The sequence below is a fragment of the Mus caroli genome, unplaced genomic scaffold (genome assembly GCF_978045245.1).
Source record: "Mus caroli unplaced genomic scaffold, Mus_caroli_1 scaffold_18, whole genome shotgun sequence".
Taxonomy (NCBI): domain Eukaryota; kingdom Metazoa; phylum Chordata; class Mammalia; order Rodentia; family Muridae; genus Mus; species Mus caroli.
This window is the reverse complement of record NW_028227273.1, coordinates 20,336,990-20,355,389: the sequence shown is the minus strand read 5'-3', so window position 1 is coordinate 20,355,389 and position 18,400 is coordinate 20,336,990. Positions and strand designations below refer to the sequence as shown.

The window sequence follows — 18,400 nt, the reverse complement described above, 5'->3', positions numbered from 1 at the left end:
CTGCCTTATCCTTGTTACTTAACAGTCTTGCTCAGTCTTCAGCTGTAAACCCTGAGACTTTACTGTCTAGAAAGCATTTGAGAGGGATGAATCTGTGTATTAGCTTTTCTTAGTAATGGTAATCGTCTAACCCGGGAGAAAATTCTTGGTGATATGGCTTTTTTCTTTTATATATAATTTATATATAGTTAAATATATAAATAAATGTATATATACATTTAACTATATATTTATATAACTACTATGCCAAGTTTAGAGTTTAATTTAAGTCAGTATAATAAATAATGTCTTTAAATTCTCTTACTAAACAATTTTCCAGTAATGGCAAATGCGAGCCCTGTCAGCCTGGATTTGGATCGGTTCTATTGAAGGCCTTACTTGATAATATGTGCTTTTTACCAGCAGCAGCAACTGGTGGTATGTAAAGTTACTTTAATAAATATTTATAGTGAATAAGTTATTTTGTTCTTATTGTAGCTTGTCTGGATGATTAGTTCAGTTTTTGTTATTGGGTATGTTTATGTTTGTGTGTAGGTGCACCTATTTGTGTAGGTACATTTGCAGTGGACATCAGAGAGTCTCAGCTATAATTTCTCAAAAATGTTGTCCAATGCCTGATGGTGGTGGCACGTGCCTCTATTCTCAGCACTTGCGAGGCAGTTGCAGGCAGATCTAGGCCAGCCAGCCTTGAACAGAGTGAGTTCCAGGATAGCCAGGGCTACACAGAGAAACCCTGTCCATCTTACTTGTTGTTGACTTTTTAATTGGTTCTTTGTGAATATCACATCATATATTTCAATCCCACTCATCTCTTCCTACCTGCCATGTGCTCTTGCAACCTTCCCCCAAGAACAGAAAAAAAACCTTGTATTGAAAGCGGTAGTCTGTCACAGTGTGTCTCACAGTATACCCTTTGTCCACACTTCTTTCCTTGCAAATGTTCATCACAATGAGTCATTGGTCTGGTTCAAGGCCCTGGCTTCTACTACACTATCAATATTGGAACCACACTGGGACTGCTCTCTTTGTTGTTATCCTATAGTTTTGGTTCTGTAGGACTGGCCCCTCCACGGGCTCATGCAGTTCTTAGATGGGGTAAATGTTGGGTTGGCCAACTCAAAGATGTTGGCTATGGGCTTGAAAGGGATTTAAGCTAATTAACCTGCCAGCTCTCCTGCACCACATGGGCTGGGTGAGGGATGGTGGAAGTTCTGCAGCACTGCCCTTACCTATCAGTTTTCCAGTGCCCTAGTCAGTAAGGGGTAGAGGCAGCTCTTCAGTCTCAGGCCATCAGGGCTGACTCATGCCATTAGGTCTGCTGTGCTGCCCAGGTGATGTTATATATGATATGATATGATATGATATGATATGATATGATATGATATGATGTGATATGATGTGATATGATATGATGTGATATGTTATGTTATTGAGAGTGACCATGGCAAACTGAGTGCTTCAAAAGGGTCCTGTGAAGATTCCATAGAAATGATTTTCAGGAATAAATGAAGTTATAAAAGCTATCTCCACTAATAGTACCTGTATAAGGTAATAGAAACTTTTATATAAGCTCTCTTGCTGTTACTGTGAAGGAATTCTGGCTTAGCCTTTTAACCTCTCTGTGTATCTAGTTTTTTTTTTTTTTGTTTGTTTGTTTGTTTGTTTGTTTGTTTTTTCTTTTGTATAAGCATTTGCCAACATGTAAGTATATGTGTGTGCAGTGCCCTTGGTGGCTAGGATGAGGCAGCAGATCCTCTGGACCTAGAGTCATCTGATTGTGGGCTGCCATAAGGATTCTATGTAAGAGAAGCCATTGTTCTTAACTACTGAGCTGTCTCTACATACAGGCTAGTGTTTTTTATAGGCATTTCTCACAGTGTTTTGTAATGCTCTCATTTATTTATTCATTTATTTGCTTATCTAATTATGAGCTCAGGCTTATTTAACTTGGAGGCTGACCTTTAACTTCTAGTCTCCCTGCTCTCACTTCCCAGGTGCAGAGATTTACACAAATCGGTTTCTGTTTCACAAGTAGTCAACTCATTTATACATTTCACAGGAATTTGATATTTGTAGTAAATCAGAGAAATCTTTCTCAAAGTTATTTGGTAAATAATGTGGATTTTCATTACCTTAGGCTGCTTATATTTGCCTTGAACATAATTTGACTGTTATGCTACAACCGTCAAGTATGTACACAGTGGTTCCCAACTTCCTAATTCTGCGACCTTTTAATATAGTTCCTTGTTTGCATGGCAGCCCTAATCATGAATTTATTTTTTGCTACTTTATAACAGTAATTTTTGACATGGTTACAAATCATAATGTAAGTATCTGATATACAAGATATCCACCATGTGACCCCTTCCCCATCCCCCATATCTGCATTTCACAGATTGAGAACCACTTACATACAATATGGCATTTTACATTATTTTGCTCACTGTAGTAAGGTCTGACTTTCAGTTTCTTACGGATTGTTTTTAGTGGTATGTTGCTTACATTCTGGGCATGTACTTAGTACTAAAATTTCTTTACTAAGGCATCTGTCTAATGTGCTGTGGTCTTCTTATTCATGCCATATGGGTTCTATCTGACTGCCAGTCTAGAGTAGTGCTCCATTCAGTTGCTAATGTGTACTAGTTGAAGCTTACACGGCCATGCAGTGTTTAGAACAATTTTGTATCGACAAGCAGTATTTCAGGAATATTCATTTGGCACTTCCATTCTCTGCTTTTGTGACTATTCACAAATGCTGCTCTTCATATTAATATACTCTTATTTTGAGATAGCATCTTTATGTGGCCACAGCTATTCTAGAACTTGCTTTGTAGACCAGGCTGGCCCTGAGATCTGACTTTGCTTCCTGAGTGCTAGAATTCAGGCATGTTTCATCACGCTGGCACATTGTTGTGCTCTTCTTTGTTGTTGTTTTGTGTTTTGTTTTTGAGACCGGGTCTCTCTATGTAGTCCTGTCTATCCTGGTACTTGCTCTGTAGATCAGGTTAGCCCTGAACTGAAGAGATCTGTCTGCCTTTGACTCCCAAGTGCTGAGATTAAAGAATGTATGCACCACCATGCCTGGTTTGATATACTCTCAAGTTCGATTAATATACCTCTTGAATGTTATAAATTCCTTCGGAAAATATTTCTGTGTTTGTGGATGGTAGGGCATGCATGCCACAGTGAATATGTGGAGGTCAAGATAATATACAGTGTTGGTTCTGGGAATTGAACTTAAACTTTGTTGGGCTTTTGGACAAGTGCCCATTTCCTGTTGTGTTATTTTACCAGCACTGCTATTCTTAAATTAAGACTGTTTCTTAGAATGATGCTAATATTATTAGTGTTCTAGAACTCTTTGTCCATTCTCCCTATGTTGTTAAAGATTATCTTTCCAGAACAAGCAAGTGTCTTTGTAGCAAAGGTAGCTTTATGTTTAAATGTGGGACCTGAAGATCTGTGTGCTAGAGCTGAAGAAGAACTGGGCATGGTTTCATTGTTTTTCCAGGTTCTGTCTATTGGTATTTTGTACTGCTGAATTATGTTAAGGATGAAGACTTGGCTGGATGCAGCACAGCTTGTGCAGCCTTGCTTACAGCCGTGTCCAGACAGCTGCAGGACAGGCTAACACCGCTGGAGGCTCTGCTTCAAACAAGGTATGCTTGCCATCACCGGGCATGGAGCTCTTCATTACTAGGTTCACCTAAAACATTCTTTTACCTTAAAAAGTATTTATTTTGTTCTATGCATTCTAAATATGAATAGTGTCAGGTCCTCCTTCCTGTGGGAACTATTTTCTTCAGCTGTTAGTGACAGACTTTAATGTTTACCCAGAGAACTCATTTTAGTTTTTAAGTTTATTTTACGTGGTTTTTTGTTTTTGTTTTTTTCTGCATGTTATGTCTGCACCATATGCATACAATGCTTGTAAGGCCATTGGGTGTTGGGAATCAAATCCTGGTCTTCTACAACAGCAACGACTGCTCTAACCATCAAGCTATCTTTGCAGCTTCTGGTCTTCAGGTTTTGAAGTTGGACATTTCTTATTTGACACACTGCTTTTATGATACTTTATAAATCCTGATTTTGATTTTTTTTTTTTTTTTTTTTTTTTGGTTTTTTGAGACAGGGTTTCTCTGTGTAGCCCTGGCTGTCCTGGAACTCACTTTGTAGACCAGGCTGGCCTTGAACTCAGAAATTTGCCTGCCTCTGCCTTCCGAGTGCTGGGATTGAAGGCGTGCGCCACCACTCCTGGCTCAGTAATTTTCCAATAACTGTCTGAAAGGTAAAATATTGAATACATTGTCTCATTTCTCAGATATGGACTGTACAGCTCCCCGTTTGATCCAGTTCTTTTTGACTTGGAGATGAGTGGCTCTTCTTGGAAAACTGTGTACAGTAACAGCACTGCTGTCCAGTCAGATGAAATCGACTTATCAGATGTTCTTTCAGGTACTGACCTCTTTTACTAAGTGAGTAAGGAGCGAAGAGTTCTGTGTTCAGAGTCAGTTCAGTTTTCTCTTTGTCAAGTACGGAGTTGAAGTTCTCATTGTCAGGTACTGAGACTAATTTGTCAGTGTCACGTACAGAGTCTAAGTTTTCAATGTCAGGTAATGAGTTTAAGTTCTCATCTCTCTTTATTATATCTACTCACATTTTTTGTCTTCAGAACACTAAAGTTTTTTGGTTTTTTAGAACTTAACCATAATGCCGGTGAATGATAGTGCTATGTAATATGTAAAGTGTAGCTTTTGTGTCCGACTTTGAGTGCAATATTACAGTAAAGCCCTTGCTATGTTTGGGTTAATCAGTGCAGGCTGAGAAATTGTTTTGAGATTGTTTGAACCTTGAAGAAATAGCTCTTTAGATTTTGTACCTGCCCAAACATTGGTCTTAAGACACTCCTCGTGAACTTGGAGTTCCTACTTTTGATTATGGCTAGCCATGTTCAAAACAGACTGACATTTGTGTGGGCTGTCTGCTTTCTTAGGCAGCAAGGGCAAGACAACTTTTGTCGTTGGAACCTTTCCCAGCCCCAATCAATTTTGTGTTATGATTGAATAGAAGTAACTGGAGTGAGCTAGTCTGGGTCAGTCTTTTCTAAGAAAGCTAAACCCCCTGCTTTTTCAGAAAACGAGGGCTTAGCATCTTGGTGAGCTTCTCTACTGGGGCACCTATGACCAACGTCTACCAGTAATGATTGGTTAAAGCCATTTTACTTAATATCTCAGTTTCTTTGTCTGTTCTCAAAAAGTAAACACACACTCACACACACACTCACTCTCTCTCTCTCTCTCTCTCTTTCTCTCTCTCTCTCTCTCTCCCTCTCTCTCACACTGACAAATCAGAAATCCAAAATCTGAAATTTTTGTCCACCATGTTAGTGGTCAAAAGTTTCATAGAGTATTTCAGAAGTGTGGATTAAGAATCCTTTATAGTGACATATGCAAATATTAAAACAATAAAAGAAGTTTTCAATATTTAAAACAAGTTATAATCCAGTTTAATTTTGTTTTTATTGTAATCATTCCAGTGTAATTTTACTGTTCAAAAGATTTAGTTTGTACATATTATAAGTTTCTTATTACTGTGAATTCCTACCAAATTGCTTTCATTCCTGTAGACATTTGTATGAAGGAAGCTAGTTTCTCTGTTTATAGGTTTTTTTAATATGCCCTTTGTTGATGTATTGTGAGTTTTGTGCATTTTATGCTAATTGAGTTTGGCTAAATAATCATGATTATTGCTACTTCATGCCTTGTAAAAGTCATCTTCATGCATTATGAAGTTTTCTTTGTGTACTAGGGAATGGAAAAGTCAGTAGTTGCACAGCTGCTGAGGGAAGTTTCACATCTCTCACGGGACTTCTAGAGGTTGAACCTCTTCACTTTACTTGCGTGTCAACCAGTGATGGAACCAGAATAGAAAGGGATGATGCAAGTACGTTTACTGGTATATATTTTCTTTTATTATGTTCTTTATGCAGTAATAATGCAAAAAAATGATATGAGCTATTTAAAATTATATCTTTGTTTGCATGGTAAGAGAAGACCTATGGGAGAGAGGGATGTTTGGAGGGAATACCGTGAGTAATTTTATATGTGAGATCAGTTGAGGTTTTTTTTTTCTTTACCCAATAAAGCATTCTCTTAAATCCTTTTATTTTTATGTTTATTTTCTATGTGTGTTTATGTGTATTTTTATTACGGGAAATATCAGCCAGAAAGAAAATAGAAGGAAGAGTAAGGTAGAGCCTGTGTTTCCGTAGCCATTTCAACCGTTAGATGATGCCTAGTGTAGTTTTGACTTTGATATCCTGATGTGACTTGTTGCACTTAAAGCTAATAGTAGTTTGGTTAGGTTTTGACCTGAGTATAATACCTAGAATACTGAATACAGCCTGGGTTTTATAACCAGAGCCAGTCTTAGTGACAGCGTGCACATGTTGAAATGATGAAATAGGGGACAATATTGATTAGATAAACTGCTTCATTTAACCATTAGGTCTGTAAATCATGGAAATATTTATCTTTTTTTTTTTTTAATTTTTTTCTGTGCCCCTTATGTTATATGATATATATAATGTATATTACGATGTATATAATGTATGTTTTATTGTAAAGAACATTTGTATTTTGACCTAGTCTGTTTTCCTTGATAGAAGGTATTGAATAGTATCTTAAGTTGATTTTATTGAGAAACTAATTTAAGCAGGTTCTCTTTCAACCTCTTCATTAAGTTACTATTAATAGTCCAAGGCATAGCTCTGTGTGAGAGAGTACTTGCCAAGTGCATTCAAGAATTTGGATGAAGTCCCTAGTTCTGCCAAGAAGCAAATTAAAAAACACCAACAAAAACAGTTTTGAGGAGAAGTCACAGAAGTTTATAATCCTGGATTTTGGCTCTAGAAGAGATACAATTTTAAAAGAATTTATAAGTTCATTTAGTGTATTTGCTTTCTACCTTTTTATTGTAGAAGTAGCCACTAAGTTTAATTTATGTAGTGTCTTAGTCAGGGTTTCTATTCCTGTGCCAACATCATGGCCAAGAAGCAGGTGGGGAGGAAAGGGTTTATTCAGCTTACACTTCCACACTGCTGTTCATTACCAAAGGAAGTCAGGACTGGAACTCAAGCAGGTCAGGAAGCAGGAGCTGATGGAGAGGCCATGGAGGGATGTTCGTTACTGGCTTGCCTCCCCTGGCTTGCTCAGCCTGCTCTCTTATAGAACCCAAGACTGCCAGCCCAGAGGTGGTCCCACCCACAAGGGGCCTTTCCCCCTTGGTCACTAATTGAGAAAATGCCTTACAGCTGGGTCCCATGGAGGCATTTCCTCAACTGAAGCTCCTGTCTCTGTGATAACTCCAGCTGTGTCAAGTTGACACAAAACTAGCCAGTACAATTGACCCCTTGTCAACTTGACACACAAATACATCACTAGTAAGCCTCAACCCTTAGTTCTTACTCATCCCCAAGATCTTAAATAACTTTATAAGTCCCAGTCTTTACATATTAAAAGTTCAGTCCTTTTAAATTATCCAGCATCTTTTAAAATTCAAAGTACTTTAAAATTCAAAGTCTCTTAGCTGTGGACTTCACTAAAAAACTTCCTTCAAGAGGGAAAAGTATTGGGAATTGTTCCAGCACCCCACTGTAGAATTGGAGCAGCAGGGGCAGCTTCACTGCATTGCAGTGCTCATGCTAACGTATCCATGGTGAGACTGGTCATTGAGGCAAGTGCCTTGTCACTGAGTGACAACCCAACCTTCTTCTTTTTTTTAAACTGCATATAGTTTTAATGACACATTGTGTATTTTGGCCACGTTACTCTATGTACCTTTTCTTCATCCTGGTGTCTTGTTTTGTCTTTCCCTTGTCTCATGCCAGTGAGTTCCTTCGGGGTTCCTCCTGCAGTAGGTGGCCTATCATCTGGCACAGTTGGGGAAGCCTCGACAGCCCTGAGTTCAGCAGCCCAGGTAGCTTTGCAGTCTCTCTCTCATGCAATGGCTTCAGCCGAGCAACAGCTGCAGGTGCTGCAAGAGAAACAGCAGCAGCTTTTGAAGCTTCAGCAACAGGTTGGAGACTATTTGGCTCTTTGTTCATGCTGTCTCTAAACTTCAAAAGCTGAAAAGTACTGTAAAAATGACCATTGTTTTCAGAAAGAAAAGTAGGTTGTCCAATCTGAGCTAATCGTTTTCAACAAAAAATTGAGGTAATGCCTTTGTGATATGTTTAAATGTATTATTATATGACTGCATTTTATTTAGGATGTGATTGAGAAAAAAAAAGATACTTTTTGAGTAGCCTTGAAGTCACTTGTACTTTTATGTTTAAAAACTTTTGGAGAAACATTATATTGTTATCAGTTACTGTTTTCATGGAACAGAGACTGTTGGACATTATAAATTGTAGGACATTAGTTTGATTATAAGTACAGCAATTATGATAACATGGTTTATCGATTTAATTGCTGACAAAATGCAACCTGTGCAAACTCTGCTTGAGAAATTGTATCCTGTCAGTTAACGTTGAACTCGTTTGCTTGAGTCCAGTTTTGTCTCGTGTACGCAGAATCTTACTAATCTCGTTTAAGTTTGTCATATATGAGCATCAGTGTCCTCACACTGTCTTCAGGATTCTTCTACAGGCATTGCTTTTACTTTTACAGAAAGCAAAGCTGGAAGCCAAGCTGCATCAGACAACAGCGGCAGCAGCAGCCGCTGCATCAGCAGCAGCAGCAGCAGCAGCAGGTCCTGTTCACAATGCTGTGTCTTCCAACCCAGTGGCTGCTCCTGGATTCTTCATCCATCCATCTGATGTTATTCCCCCCACTCCAAAAACAACACCACTTTTTATGACTCCACCCCTTACTCCGCCCAACGAAGCTGTTTCTGTTGTGATTAATGCTGAGCTTGCCCAGCTTTTCCCAGGCTCAGTCATTGATCCTCCCGCAGTGAATCTTGCTGCACAGAACAAAAACTCCAGCAAATCTAGAATGGTAAATGCTGTTTTACGTAAATGTTAACCTAGACAGATTCTTATATTTTTAAAGAAATTCTAACTTTGAAAGTCAAATGTTTAAATTGTCATGAATGTATATCAGGTCATTTTGATTTTATAAAACATTTCTAAATGTGTTTCAGGAAATGAGACTTGTTAATTTAATGTTATGGTTTTTTAGAGCGAGGGTATTAGTACAAAGTTAAATTGTTTTGGGTTGTTTTTGCTTTTGTTTTTTGTCTAGAATCCACTTGGTTCTGGCCTGGCCCTTGCAATTTCTCATGCCTCACATTTTCTTCAGCCGCCACCTCACCAGTCCATTATTATAGAGCGAATGCATTCAGGTAATCTTTGCATTTCTAAAATAATTTTTCTTGCTTAGTCTCTTGGTCCCCTTTAATGACTTACTGCAAATAAATTACATTTGCTGACAAGTAAGTACATTCTACCTAACGTAATAACTAGAGAAGGTGTAAATTCTTTGGGTTGTTTAGTTTTATTGAAACAATGAGATTTCTTGTATCTAAGTTTTTCCTATTGAAATATAAGTGATACAAATGGCATACTTAAATTCTTGTTGTGATTATACTAGAATTAGACCGTGTGGCAGTATCCTAAAACTAGCATTAAATCTGCATGTGTGTCATGCCGTGTTCCAGAATTGAGACGGGTGCATGCATCTTCCCATTTGATTATAAATTTCTTAGCTGCATTATTGTTTATAACATGTAGAGGAAAGTTTTGTTCCCCTGCTTGTGAACAGTTGTTTATACTGTAGTTTGATTTTAACCTGTGCACATATTTGAATCTTTTGAGGCCCATGAGGAGTCAAACATGGTTTCTGGAAGAGCAGCAGTATGTGCTTGCTCTTAACTGCTGAGTCGTACTTTTTAATGATAGCATTACTATGTACTTTTCTATACATACTAAACCAAATATATTAGACCCCCGTCTTAGAAGTTAACAAGACTTTTTCACAAGTAAAGTTACATAATACATTTTGGTATGTCTAATCTATCTAGTGATGAAATTAAGGCAAGAAATATTCAGGTTGGAACGTTCTAGGTTTACCTTTTCATGCCCCACTGTTTAGTTGTTGAACTGAAATACGTATGAGGCTTCGCGATATACTTGACTGCTTTTGTATTAATAATCTTAAAATCTTTGACTTCAGTTTTTCAAAACTATAGTAGAGTTTTTGGCAAGTTTGGCATCAAATTTTAAGGTTTGATATACTAAGCAATTATAGAATTTATGAATAAATATTGATAAAAGTTTACTTAAAGTTTAATAACTTGATAATTGTTTATTTTAAGAAGAATGCGTTAGTGTGTTCTGAGTATAGACTTTGGTCTCTTGATCCTGTTTGATGGCTAACATGTTTCTCTTTCCTTTATAGGAGCCAGGAGATTTGTCACCCTGGATTTTGGAAGACCTATACTGTTGACAGATGTACTGATTCCTACTTGTGGAGACTTGGCGTCTTTATCAATTGACATATGGACATTAGGGGAAGAAGTAGATGGAAGGCGTTTGGTAGTGGCAACTGATATCAGTACTCACTCACTAATTCTTCATGACTTAATACCTCCACCTGTATGCAGATTCATGAAGGTAAAGAACTTCAGGAAAGTTTGCTGTGTTGTACTGCATTGACATATTATTAATATACCTATATCTTTCAAAATATATAGCTTAGATTTTTAAATATTATCACATGTGTCTTTGTATTTGCAATCTTTCATTTCAGATAACTGTCATTGGACGCTATGGAAGCACAAATGCCAGAGCAAAGATCCCCTTGGGGTTTTACTATGGGCACACCTATATCTTACCTTGGGAAAGTGAACTGAAGTTGATGCACGATCCTCTCAGAGGCGAAGGAGAATCTGCCAACCAACCAGAAATTGACCAGCATTTAGCAATGATGGTTGCTCTACAAGAAGATATACAGTGCAGGTTAGTGGAAATTTGCGCATATATTTTGTTAAATTATTCCTGCCAATGAATGTTTTCTCTATCTACATAGAAAAGAGCAAAAGGAGGACAAACTTATACATTACAGCAGGAGTGAAAACATTAGAATGCTGTTTTCTAATTGGTAGAAGCATTTATTAGTATTTGTGAACAGTAGTTTATTTTGTTTGCTTATTTGTTTGTTTGTTTTAAGATAGGGTCTGTATTATAGCTCTGAGTGGCCTAGAAGTGACTGTGGCTGTTATCCAACCACAGATGGCTGCCCAGATTTGCCTCTGGAGTACTGGGATTAAAGGTGTTCAATACAGTACCTGGCCCAAGAATAATTCTTCGTAGTAGTTGTGCTTTAATATATTTTAAAGAGATGTGTTTCGTGTGTAGATACAAAAGAAGACTGAAGCAATGCTTGTTCATTTATTTTTACCCATAGATATAACTTAGCCTGTCATCGTCTGGAAGCTCTTTTGCAGAGTATTGATCTTCCTCCTCTCAATAGTGCTAACAATGCACAGTACTTCTTGAGAAAACCAGACAAAGCAGTTGAGGAAGACAGTAGAGTGTTCTCTGCTTATCAAGATTGCATTCAGCTACAGCTTCAATTAAATCTGGCTCATAATGCAGTGCAGAGGCTCAAAGTAGCCATAGGTGCAAGTCGGAAGTTGTTGAGTGAAACATCAGGACCAGAAGACCTGATTCAGACGTCATCCACAGAGCAATTGCGCACCATTGTGAGATACTTACTGGATACACTGCTCAGCCTCCTGCACTCTTCCAATGGTTTGTATTTGCCTCAATGACTTTGGTAATGAGTTAATATTTTTCTGCTGTGTGTTTTGGGTACATAGAATTACTTTCTCGGGAATCCTTTTTTTTTTTTTTTTAAATGAATGTGTGGTGCTGGGGACGGACTTGTTACTTGATTCATGCTAGTTAAATGCTGTTCACTGGTCTATCTGGACATTTTTAGTTTGGTATCCTGTTTAATGTATTCAATAAGTTTCTGTACATTCACTCATTTATTTTCTTCTTAAAGGTTTTTTCTTATTGTTGCCATGTTATGTATTGAATCTAGGGCTTGGTACGTGGTAAATGGGTGCTTTCCTTATTGACTGCATCCGCATGTCTTTTATTCCAATTATTTCTCTCTAAGTTTTTGTATCATTTTTTGTTTTTTAGAGATAAGGCTTCTCCTAGCATCCCTGGCTTTCCTAGAACTCAACTCTGTAGACCAGGGTGGCCTCAAACTCCCAGATCTGCCTACTTCTTATTCTAATGTTTCTTAAATGAATCTTGATTTCTTAGGTTTGTTGACTTAGTACTATGCAACTGTATTTGAGTGAGAAAATATTAAACATTGCATAAAAGTAGAATTATTCTGACCTAATACAGTAGTAGTGTTTTGTAGCCATGCACTACTTTGGATTGCTCATTTATGTTTATATTCCCCTCTCAACATATCTGATCTTTATTTATTTATTTATTTATTTATACTTATTCCCATATTTACTTGTAATTGAATTTGATACATCTGACCACAAACAAGAAACACAATGTATGTGCTATCTCTTATTACTGCTAAATATTTTACAACTAATTTCTATATATAAGCAATAAATAAGTCACAAAATACATAGATTATAATTGTTTACTGATTGCTAGAGGGAAATGTGTATGTAGGTGTACTGGTGTTGCTCTTAACACCATACAGACACTTAGATAAGTCGTTTGTTTCTTTTTGTAACAGGGCATTCTGTTCCTGCAGTTTTGCAGAGTACCTTTCACGCTCAGGCCTGTGAAGAACTGTTTAAACACTTGTGCATCAGTGGGACCCCAAAGATACGGTTGCATACTGGCCTGCTCCTTGTTCAGCTATGTGGTGGTGAGAGATGGTGGGGCCAGTTTCTTTCTAACGTTCTTCAGGAACTGTATAATTCAGAGCAGCTTCTCATCTTCCCACAAGATAGGTAGGTTGGAGAGGTCAATGGTTATATTGTAAATTACCTTCACTTGTAGAATCATTGTCAGAGTGTGAAGTTTTGTTTACATGGATAGTAAGTTTGGAGACGATGTAAAATAAAATAGGTCTCATGGATTAACACATACTAAATGAAGGACATGAGTTCTAATATGTTTACCCTTGGATATTTTCTGGATCAATCTGTGGAACTTAATAGGCCGTGGTGTGTATTTTCTATAAGATCTACTAAATGCGATTCTTTAGGCTCTGGGGGAGTTTGTTCTCTGCCTGATTTCTAAGGGGTTGCATAAGAAAAAATAACCAACAACTAGAGTAGAAACTGATTTTACATCATTTCTTTCTTTCTAACTTACCAAAGAATGGTTTTAATAAGCAAACATGCTTTATAATAGTTCCTATGTGAATACATTTCTTTAAAAGTGGAACAATTTAACTTGATTCTAACTGGTCAATTTTCTTTGTATCTGTTTGCAGGGTTTTTATGTTACTCTCCTGCATTGGACAGCGATCACTTAGTAACAGTGGAGTATTGGAAAGCTTACTAAACCTCTTGGACAATTTATTGTCACCTCTTCAGCCAGAGTTAAGCATGCACAGAAGGACAGAAGGTATTATATAAGGAACTGAGAGGTTGTTGTTCTGCCTTGTTAGGGCTGGGATTCAAGTTATGCACCATCATGCCCAACTTTTTGTTTGTTTTTGTTTTAGTAGACAGGATTTACTATGTGGATTCTGCTGGTCTGGAAGCTCATTATGTAGACCAGGCTGCTTTGACCACACAGAGATCCACCTGCCCCTGTCCTCTAAATGGTGAACTTGAACATTTTTGTAATCTTTCAGTCTCCTCATATGTTTAGGCATTAAAAGCACATTTCCTCTTTGGCCTGCGATAGGTTTCATTTGAGCATTAAATAAGCTATAGAATATAATTGTTAGTATGAATTTTAAGGTGTGGTACACGTTTTATTTTGGTTTCCTGTGTGTCCTTTATCTTCTTTTGTATTCTGTTCTTTTTTATTTTTGATTAAATATTTATTTTATGTATATGAGTACACTGTAGCTGTGTTCAGACACACCAGAAGAGGGCATCAGATCCCATTACAGATGGTTGAGAGCCACCATGTGGTTGTTGGGAATTGAACTCGGGACCTCTGGAAGAGCAGTTAATGCTCTTAACTGCTGAGCCATGTTTCCAGCCCCTTGTATCCTGTTTTTTATTAGATACATTTTTCTACTCACTTTGTGTCCATATTATATCTTATGTATTACATATCATATATTATATTATATATCATAATATTTTGGTGTTTGTCATGATGCAGGGTGTTCTTCATTTGTAAGATGGTGTCACAGTTGTCCTGCGAACTCAAATTTACTTGAGTCTTCTCTTCTTGTTTCCTCTAGGAGTCCTGGACATTCCCATGATCAGTTGGGTTGTTATGCTGGTGTCTAGGTTACTGGATTATGTGGCCACTGTTGAAGATGAAGCAGCAGCTGCAAAGAAACCTTTGAATGGTAAAGACAGGGAAAGGTTTCTGACAGGTATCAGAAGTTTATAATAACGTGTTGGTGGGGATTTTCAGTGACGCCACACTTGTTCCTGATCTGGCTATTGACTTGGAGATAACCATATGTATGTAATTTATGGAAAACATGAGTTCATTTTTTGGTTTTTTTTTTTAGGAATCTGCTGAGAAATAGAATTTATATGTGATGGACAAACTTCTTTGTCTTGATATGAATTATATTTAGTCAGTCAGTATGTCTGTAATTTCCCCCCCTGCACCCATACTTCAATACTTTCAGAAGTGAGATTATGGCAAGGGAATTTGTGGAGGTTTTACATTTTTTATTTGTTTTTAAGTTTATATTTTATTTTATTTTTGAGTTTATATTTTAATTATATTAATTCAGTTGTTTTCTTTAGCGTCAATTGTCTTATTTTTTGAATTGGAAATTTTTAACATTATTAATTTTTAGTAGGCTGGGAGCTCAAAAGTTTACAAATTAAGGGAAATCAGACATAACAAATCGAGTGTATTTCTGTAATCATTATAATTACTAATGATTTTAATACAAGATTTGAGGAAACTGAATCTAATACATCAATACAGCAAATAGAATCCATACAATTATGTACTTTGATATATTAATAATTTTGGGAAGGTGAACGAGTACTCTCAAAGTTGGGAATTCATCTTATGTTGGTGTAAAAAAAATGTGTCTATCAATCCATTTCTTCAGTTACAGTATGAAGGGATAAACATTAGCAGTGAGTTAATTGTAATTACAATTTTAAGTTGTATAGAATAAATTGCATTGAAGTCTTAACTTTTATTTTTATTGTTTGATATTAAGGAGGAGTGATGGAAGACATCTTCAGGGTTTGATGATTTTGATCTAAGATGATTAGTGAGTGTTAGAAATAGGAAAACATTTTAAAATTATGAATAAATCAGTTGGAAGAGGGGGTTTTGTATGGAGGGGTATGTTTAATTCCAGCTATCGGCAACAAAAGCATTACATTCTCTGTAAATGTCAGCTAGAGCTATATACATAGCGAGACCCTATTTCAAAATAACAGCAAAAAAGTTCAGAGAAGAGTGGTTTTAGGCCAAGCTAAGGGAAAGAACTGTGCACAATAGTGTCGATCTATTCCAAAACACCAATGTAAATGTAGTTATGCAGCCTGCCTTTTGAACTATTATACCCATTTTGTCAGTCATTAATCTTAATAGCCTGTTTTGTTGCTTGTACAAAACCTTTTTAATGTTGTTACTGTCTTTGTTGTACAAAGCCTATTCATTATAGTATTGTTGCTATTATTATTTTCTTGTGTACAACACATCAAAGTTATGTTGTTCAAAATGAATTATTTTGTGGTTTTTGGTTGTTTTGACTTTGTTTCTAATTAATTAATTAACTTACAATCTAGCAGGTGCCCCTTCCCCCAGTTCCTCGTCCCCCTTGCCTCCAAGAGGGTACTCCCTACCCTGGTATCCTCCTTCTCTGGGGCCTCAAGTCTCTTGAGGATTAGGCACATCTTCTCTCACTGAGGCCAGACGAGGCAGTCATCTGCTAAATGTGTGCTGGGTGGGCCTCGGACAAGCCCATGTATCCTACCTGGTTGGTGGCTCAGTCTCCCGGAGCTCCCAGGGGTCTGGGTTAGTTGAGTTTGCTGGTCTTCCTATGAGATTGTCCTGCTTCAGTCATTTCCCTCATTTCTCCATAGGGGTCCCTGACTTCAATCCAATGGTTGCATCTTTCTCAGTTAGCTGCTAGGCTGACCTCTCAGAGGACAGCCATGCTAGACTCCTGTCTATAAGCACATTGTAGCATCAGTAATAGTGTCAGGCCTTGGTGTCTGTGACACCCCCCACCCCCGTCAACCCCCATGAGACAGATCCCAAGTTGGGCAGGTCACTGAACCACCTTTCCTTCAGTCTTCTTCTACAGTTTTTTCCCTATAGTCCTTTTAGATAGGAACAATTCTGGGTCAGAAATTTTTAATAGGTTGGTAACCTTGTCTCTCACTTGATGCCTTGTCTATCTACTGGAAGAGGACTCTTAGAGTTCCTTCTCCCCACTTGGGTTAATTTTAGCCCCATTGAGTCCTGGGAGCCTCTCAGATCTCTGGTACTTTCTAGAGGGCCCCCCCCCCACCTCCCATCCCCCAAGGTTACATATTTCCCTTCATTCTCCTGACCCCTTGGACTTCTCTCCGTTCTGTCCCCCCATACCTGATCCTGTTCCCCTTTTCCTCTCCCTTCCTCTTCAATGAACGGTGCTTGTCTAATTGGCTGGCTGTATGTAGAAGAATGAAAATAGATTCATATTAATCACCTTTTGCAAAATTCAAGTCTTATGTAGATCAAGGACCTCCACATAAAACCAGATACAGTAAATCTAATAGAAGAGAACATGGGAAAGAGCCTCAAACTCATTGGCACAGGGGGAAATTTTCACAACAGAACACCAATGGCTCAGGCTCTAATATCAAGAATTGACAAATGGGACCTCATGAAACTGAAAATCAAAGGCAAAAGACACTGTTAACAGGACAAATCAGCAATCTACAGATTGGAAAAAAATTCAATAATTCTATATTCAATAGAGGGCTAATAGCCAGAATATATAAAGAACTTAAAAAGTTAACCTTTGAAGAACTAAATAACCCAATTAAAAGATGGTTTTTGTTTTTTGTTTGTTTGTTTGTTCGTTTTATTTTGTTTGATCTAGAACAGCCCTGGCTGTCCTGAAACTCTTTGTAGATCAGGCTGGCTTGGAACTCAGAAATCTTCCTGACTCTGCCTCCCAAGATCTGGGAGGGCCTCTGTGGCTCAGTTCAGAATGAATTTTAAGCCTTGTGACAGAGTGTCTGGAATGCTCAAGAAGAGATTGGCTACAGAACTCTGTTGTCTGCAATTTGTTTAACCCTCAGAGAGCTGTCTTTCAAATTCTTTGTCTTAGTTGACATATTGTTGTGTTTTTTGATGTATGGAAATTACTCCAAAGTCATTTAAAAGAATTATTAATAAAAACTTTTCTTTCCAGGTAACCAATGGAGTTTTATTAACAATAATCTGCATACTCAGAACTTAAACAGATCCTCCAAGGGAGGCAGTAGCCTCGATAGATTATATTCCAGAAAAATCAGAAAGCAGCTTGTTCATCATAAGCAGGTAATGGTCTGTAACTTTGTTTTAGTTTTGAATCTGTCATGTCATCTGTTGTCTTTAGACAAGCATTTAGCAAGCTGTCTAGGTTGTTGATTTGCTACTATGGTGACCATGTTTGTAAAATGGTAAACATATCTACTTCACTTAGTTTTGATATTCTTTAAACTTCTTGGTCTTCTGTTCCTATTGTTGAAGAATTTTTCTGCTTGTTTAAAAGGTGTTGCTTTTGTTTGCCTCGTTCTGGCTTTCCTTCCATGTTGCTGTTCATGTGGGTTTTTTGCTTTGCTTTATTGTTTTATAAACCCAATAACACTTACTCTTAAATTCCTTGTGGCCTTGAGTTGACCTTTAGACATGGTTACTTGTAATCTGCCCCTCTAACTTTTAGATTTTAATTTATTGAATATTAGATAGTATTAAATTTAAGTTTGTGGAACAACCTGCACCCATTTTCTCATCCAGGATATTTGGATGTGCTAAGTAAATTTTTTCTTTTTTTCTTTTCTTTTTTCTTTTTTAATTTCTAAGTACATATTTGTAGTCATTTGCTTGGATAAATGGACACATTTTTCTGACGTCAGAAAATGACGTTATCATTTTCTCAAAGAGGTTCCTAGGTTGGAATAGCATGTCTGTGCAAGGGTTCCCGGAGTGTTTAGGTTCTTTGTTTCAGGTAGTATTGTCTTTTGTTGCCTTTAGGTTTGTGTCGTTTATTGTGTGTAGTGGTTAAGTAAAATACTGTCAGGGAGGTATACAGTGTGTTTC

The 18,400-nt window shown here is 37.4% G+C and overlaps 1 protein-coding gene across 12 annotated transcripts in view; it reads left to right on the top strand.

Moving 5' to 3' along the window:
- Birc6 (baculoviral IAP repeat containing 6) overlaps window positions 1-18,400 on the top strand; it is a 167,167-nt gene that overhangs the window by 66,030 nt on the left and 82,737 nt on the right. For 5 of the 12 annotated variants that reach the window (XM_085833029.1, XM_085833033.1, XM_085833026.1 and 2 more), the window contains exons 19-32: window positions 320-417; window positions 3,512-3,659; window positions 4,322-4,455; window positions 5,809-5,955; window positions 7,889-8,076; window positions 8,670-8,999; window positions 9,246-9,345; window positions 10,401-10,615; window positions 10,752-10,960; window positions 11,409-11,755; window positions 12,723-12,942; window positions 13,431-13,564; window positions 14,361-14,498; window positions 17,511-17,638. In XM_085833029.1, coding sequence (XP_085689155.1) covers window positions 320-417; window positions 3,512-3,659; window positions 4,322-4,455; window positions 5,809-5,955; window positions 7,889-8,076; window positions 8,670-8,999; window positions 9,246-9,345; window positions 10,401-10,615; window positions 10,752-10,960; window positions 11,409-11,755; window positions 12,723-12,942; window positions 13,431-13,564; window positions 14,361-14,498; window positions 17,511-17,638 — 2,536 coding nt within the window. The remainder of the gene's footprint in view (window positions 1-319; window positions 418-3,511; window positions 3,660-4,321; window positions 4,456-5,808; window positions 5,956-7,888; window positions 8,077-8,669; window positions 9,000-9,245; window positions 9,346-10,400; window positions 10,616-10,751; window positions 10,961-11,408; window positions 11,756-12,722; window positions 12,943-13,430; window positions 13,565-14,360; window positions 14,499-17,510; window positions 17,639-18,400) is intronic. The other 7 variants (XM_021186109.3, XM_085833028.1, XM_021186110.3 and 4 more) reach the window with 6 other exon arrangements.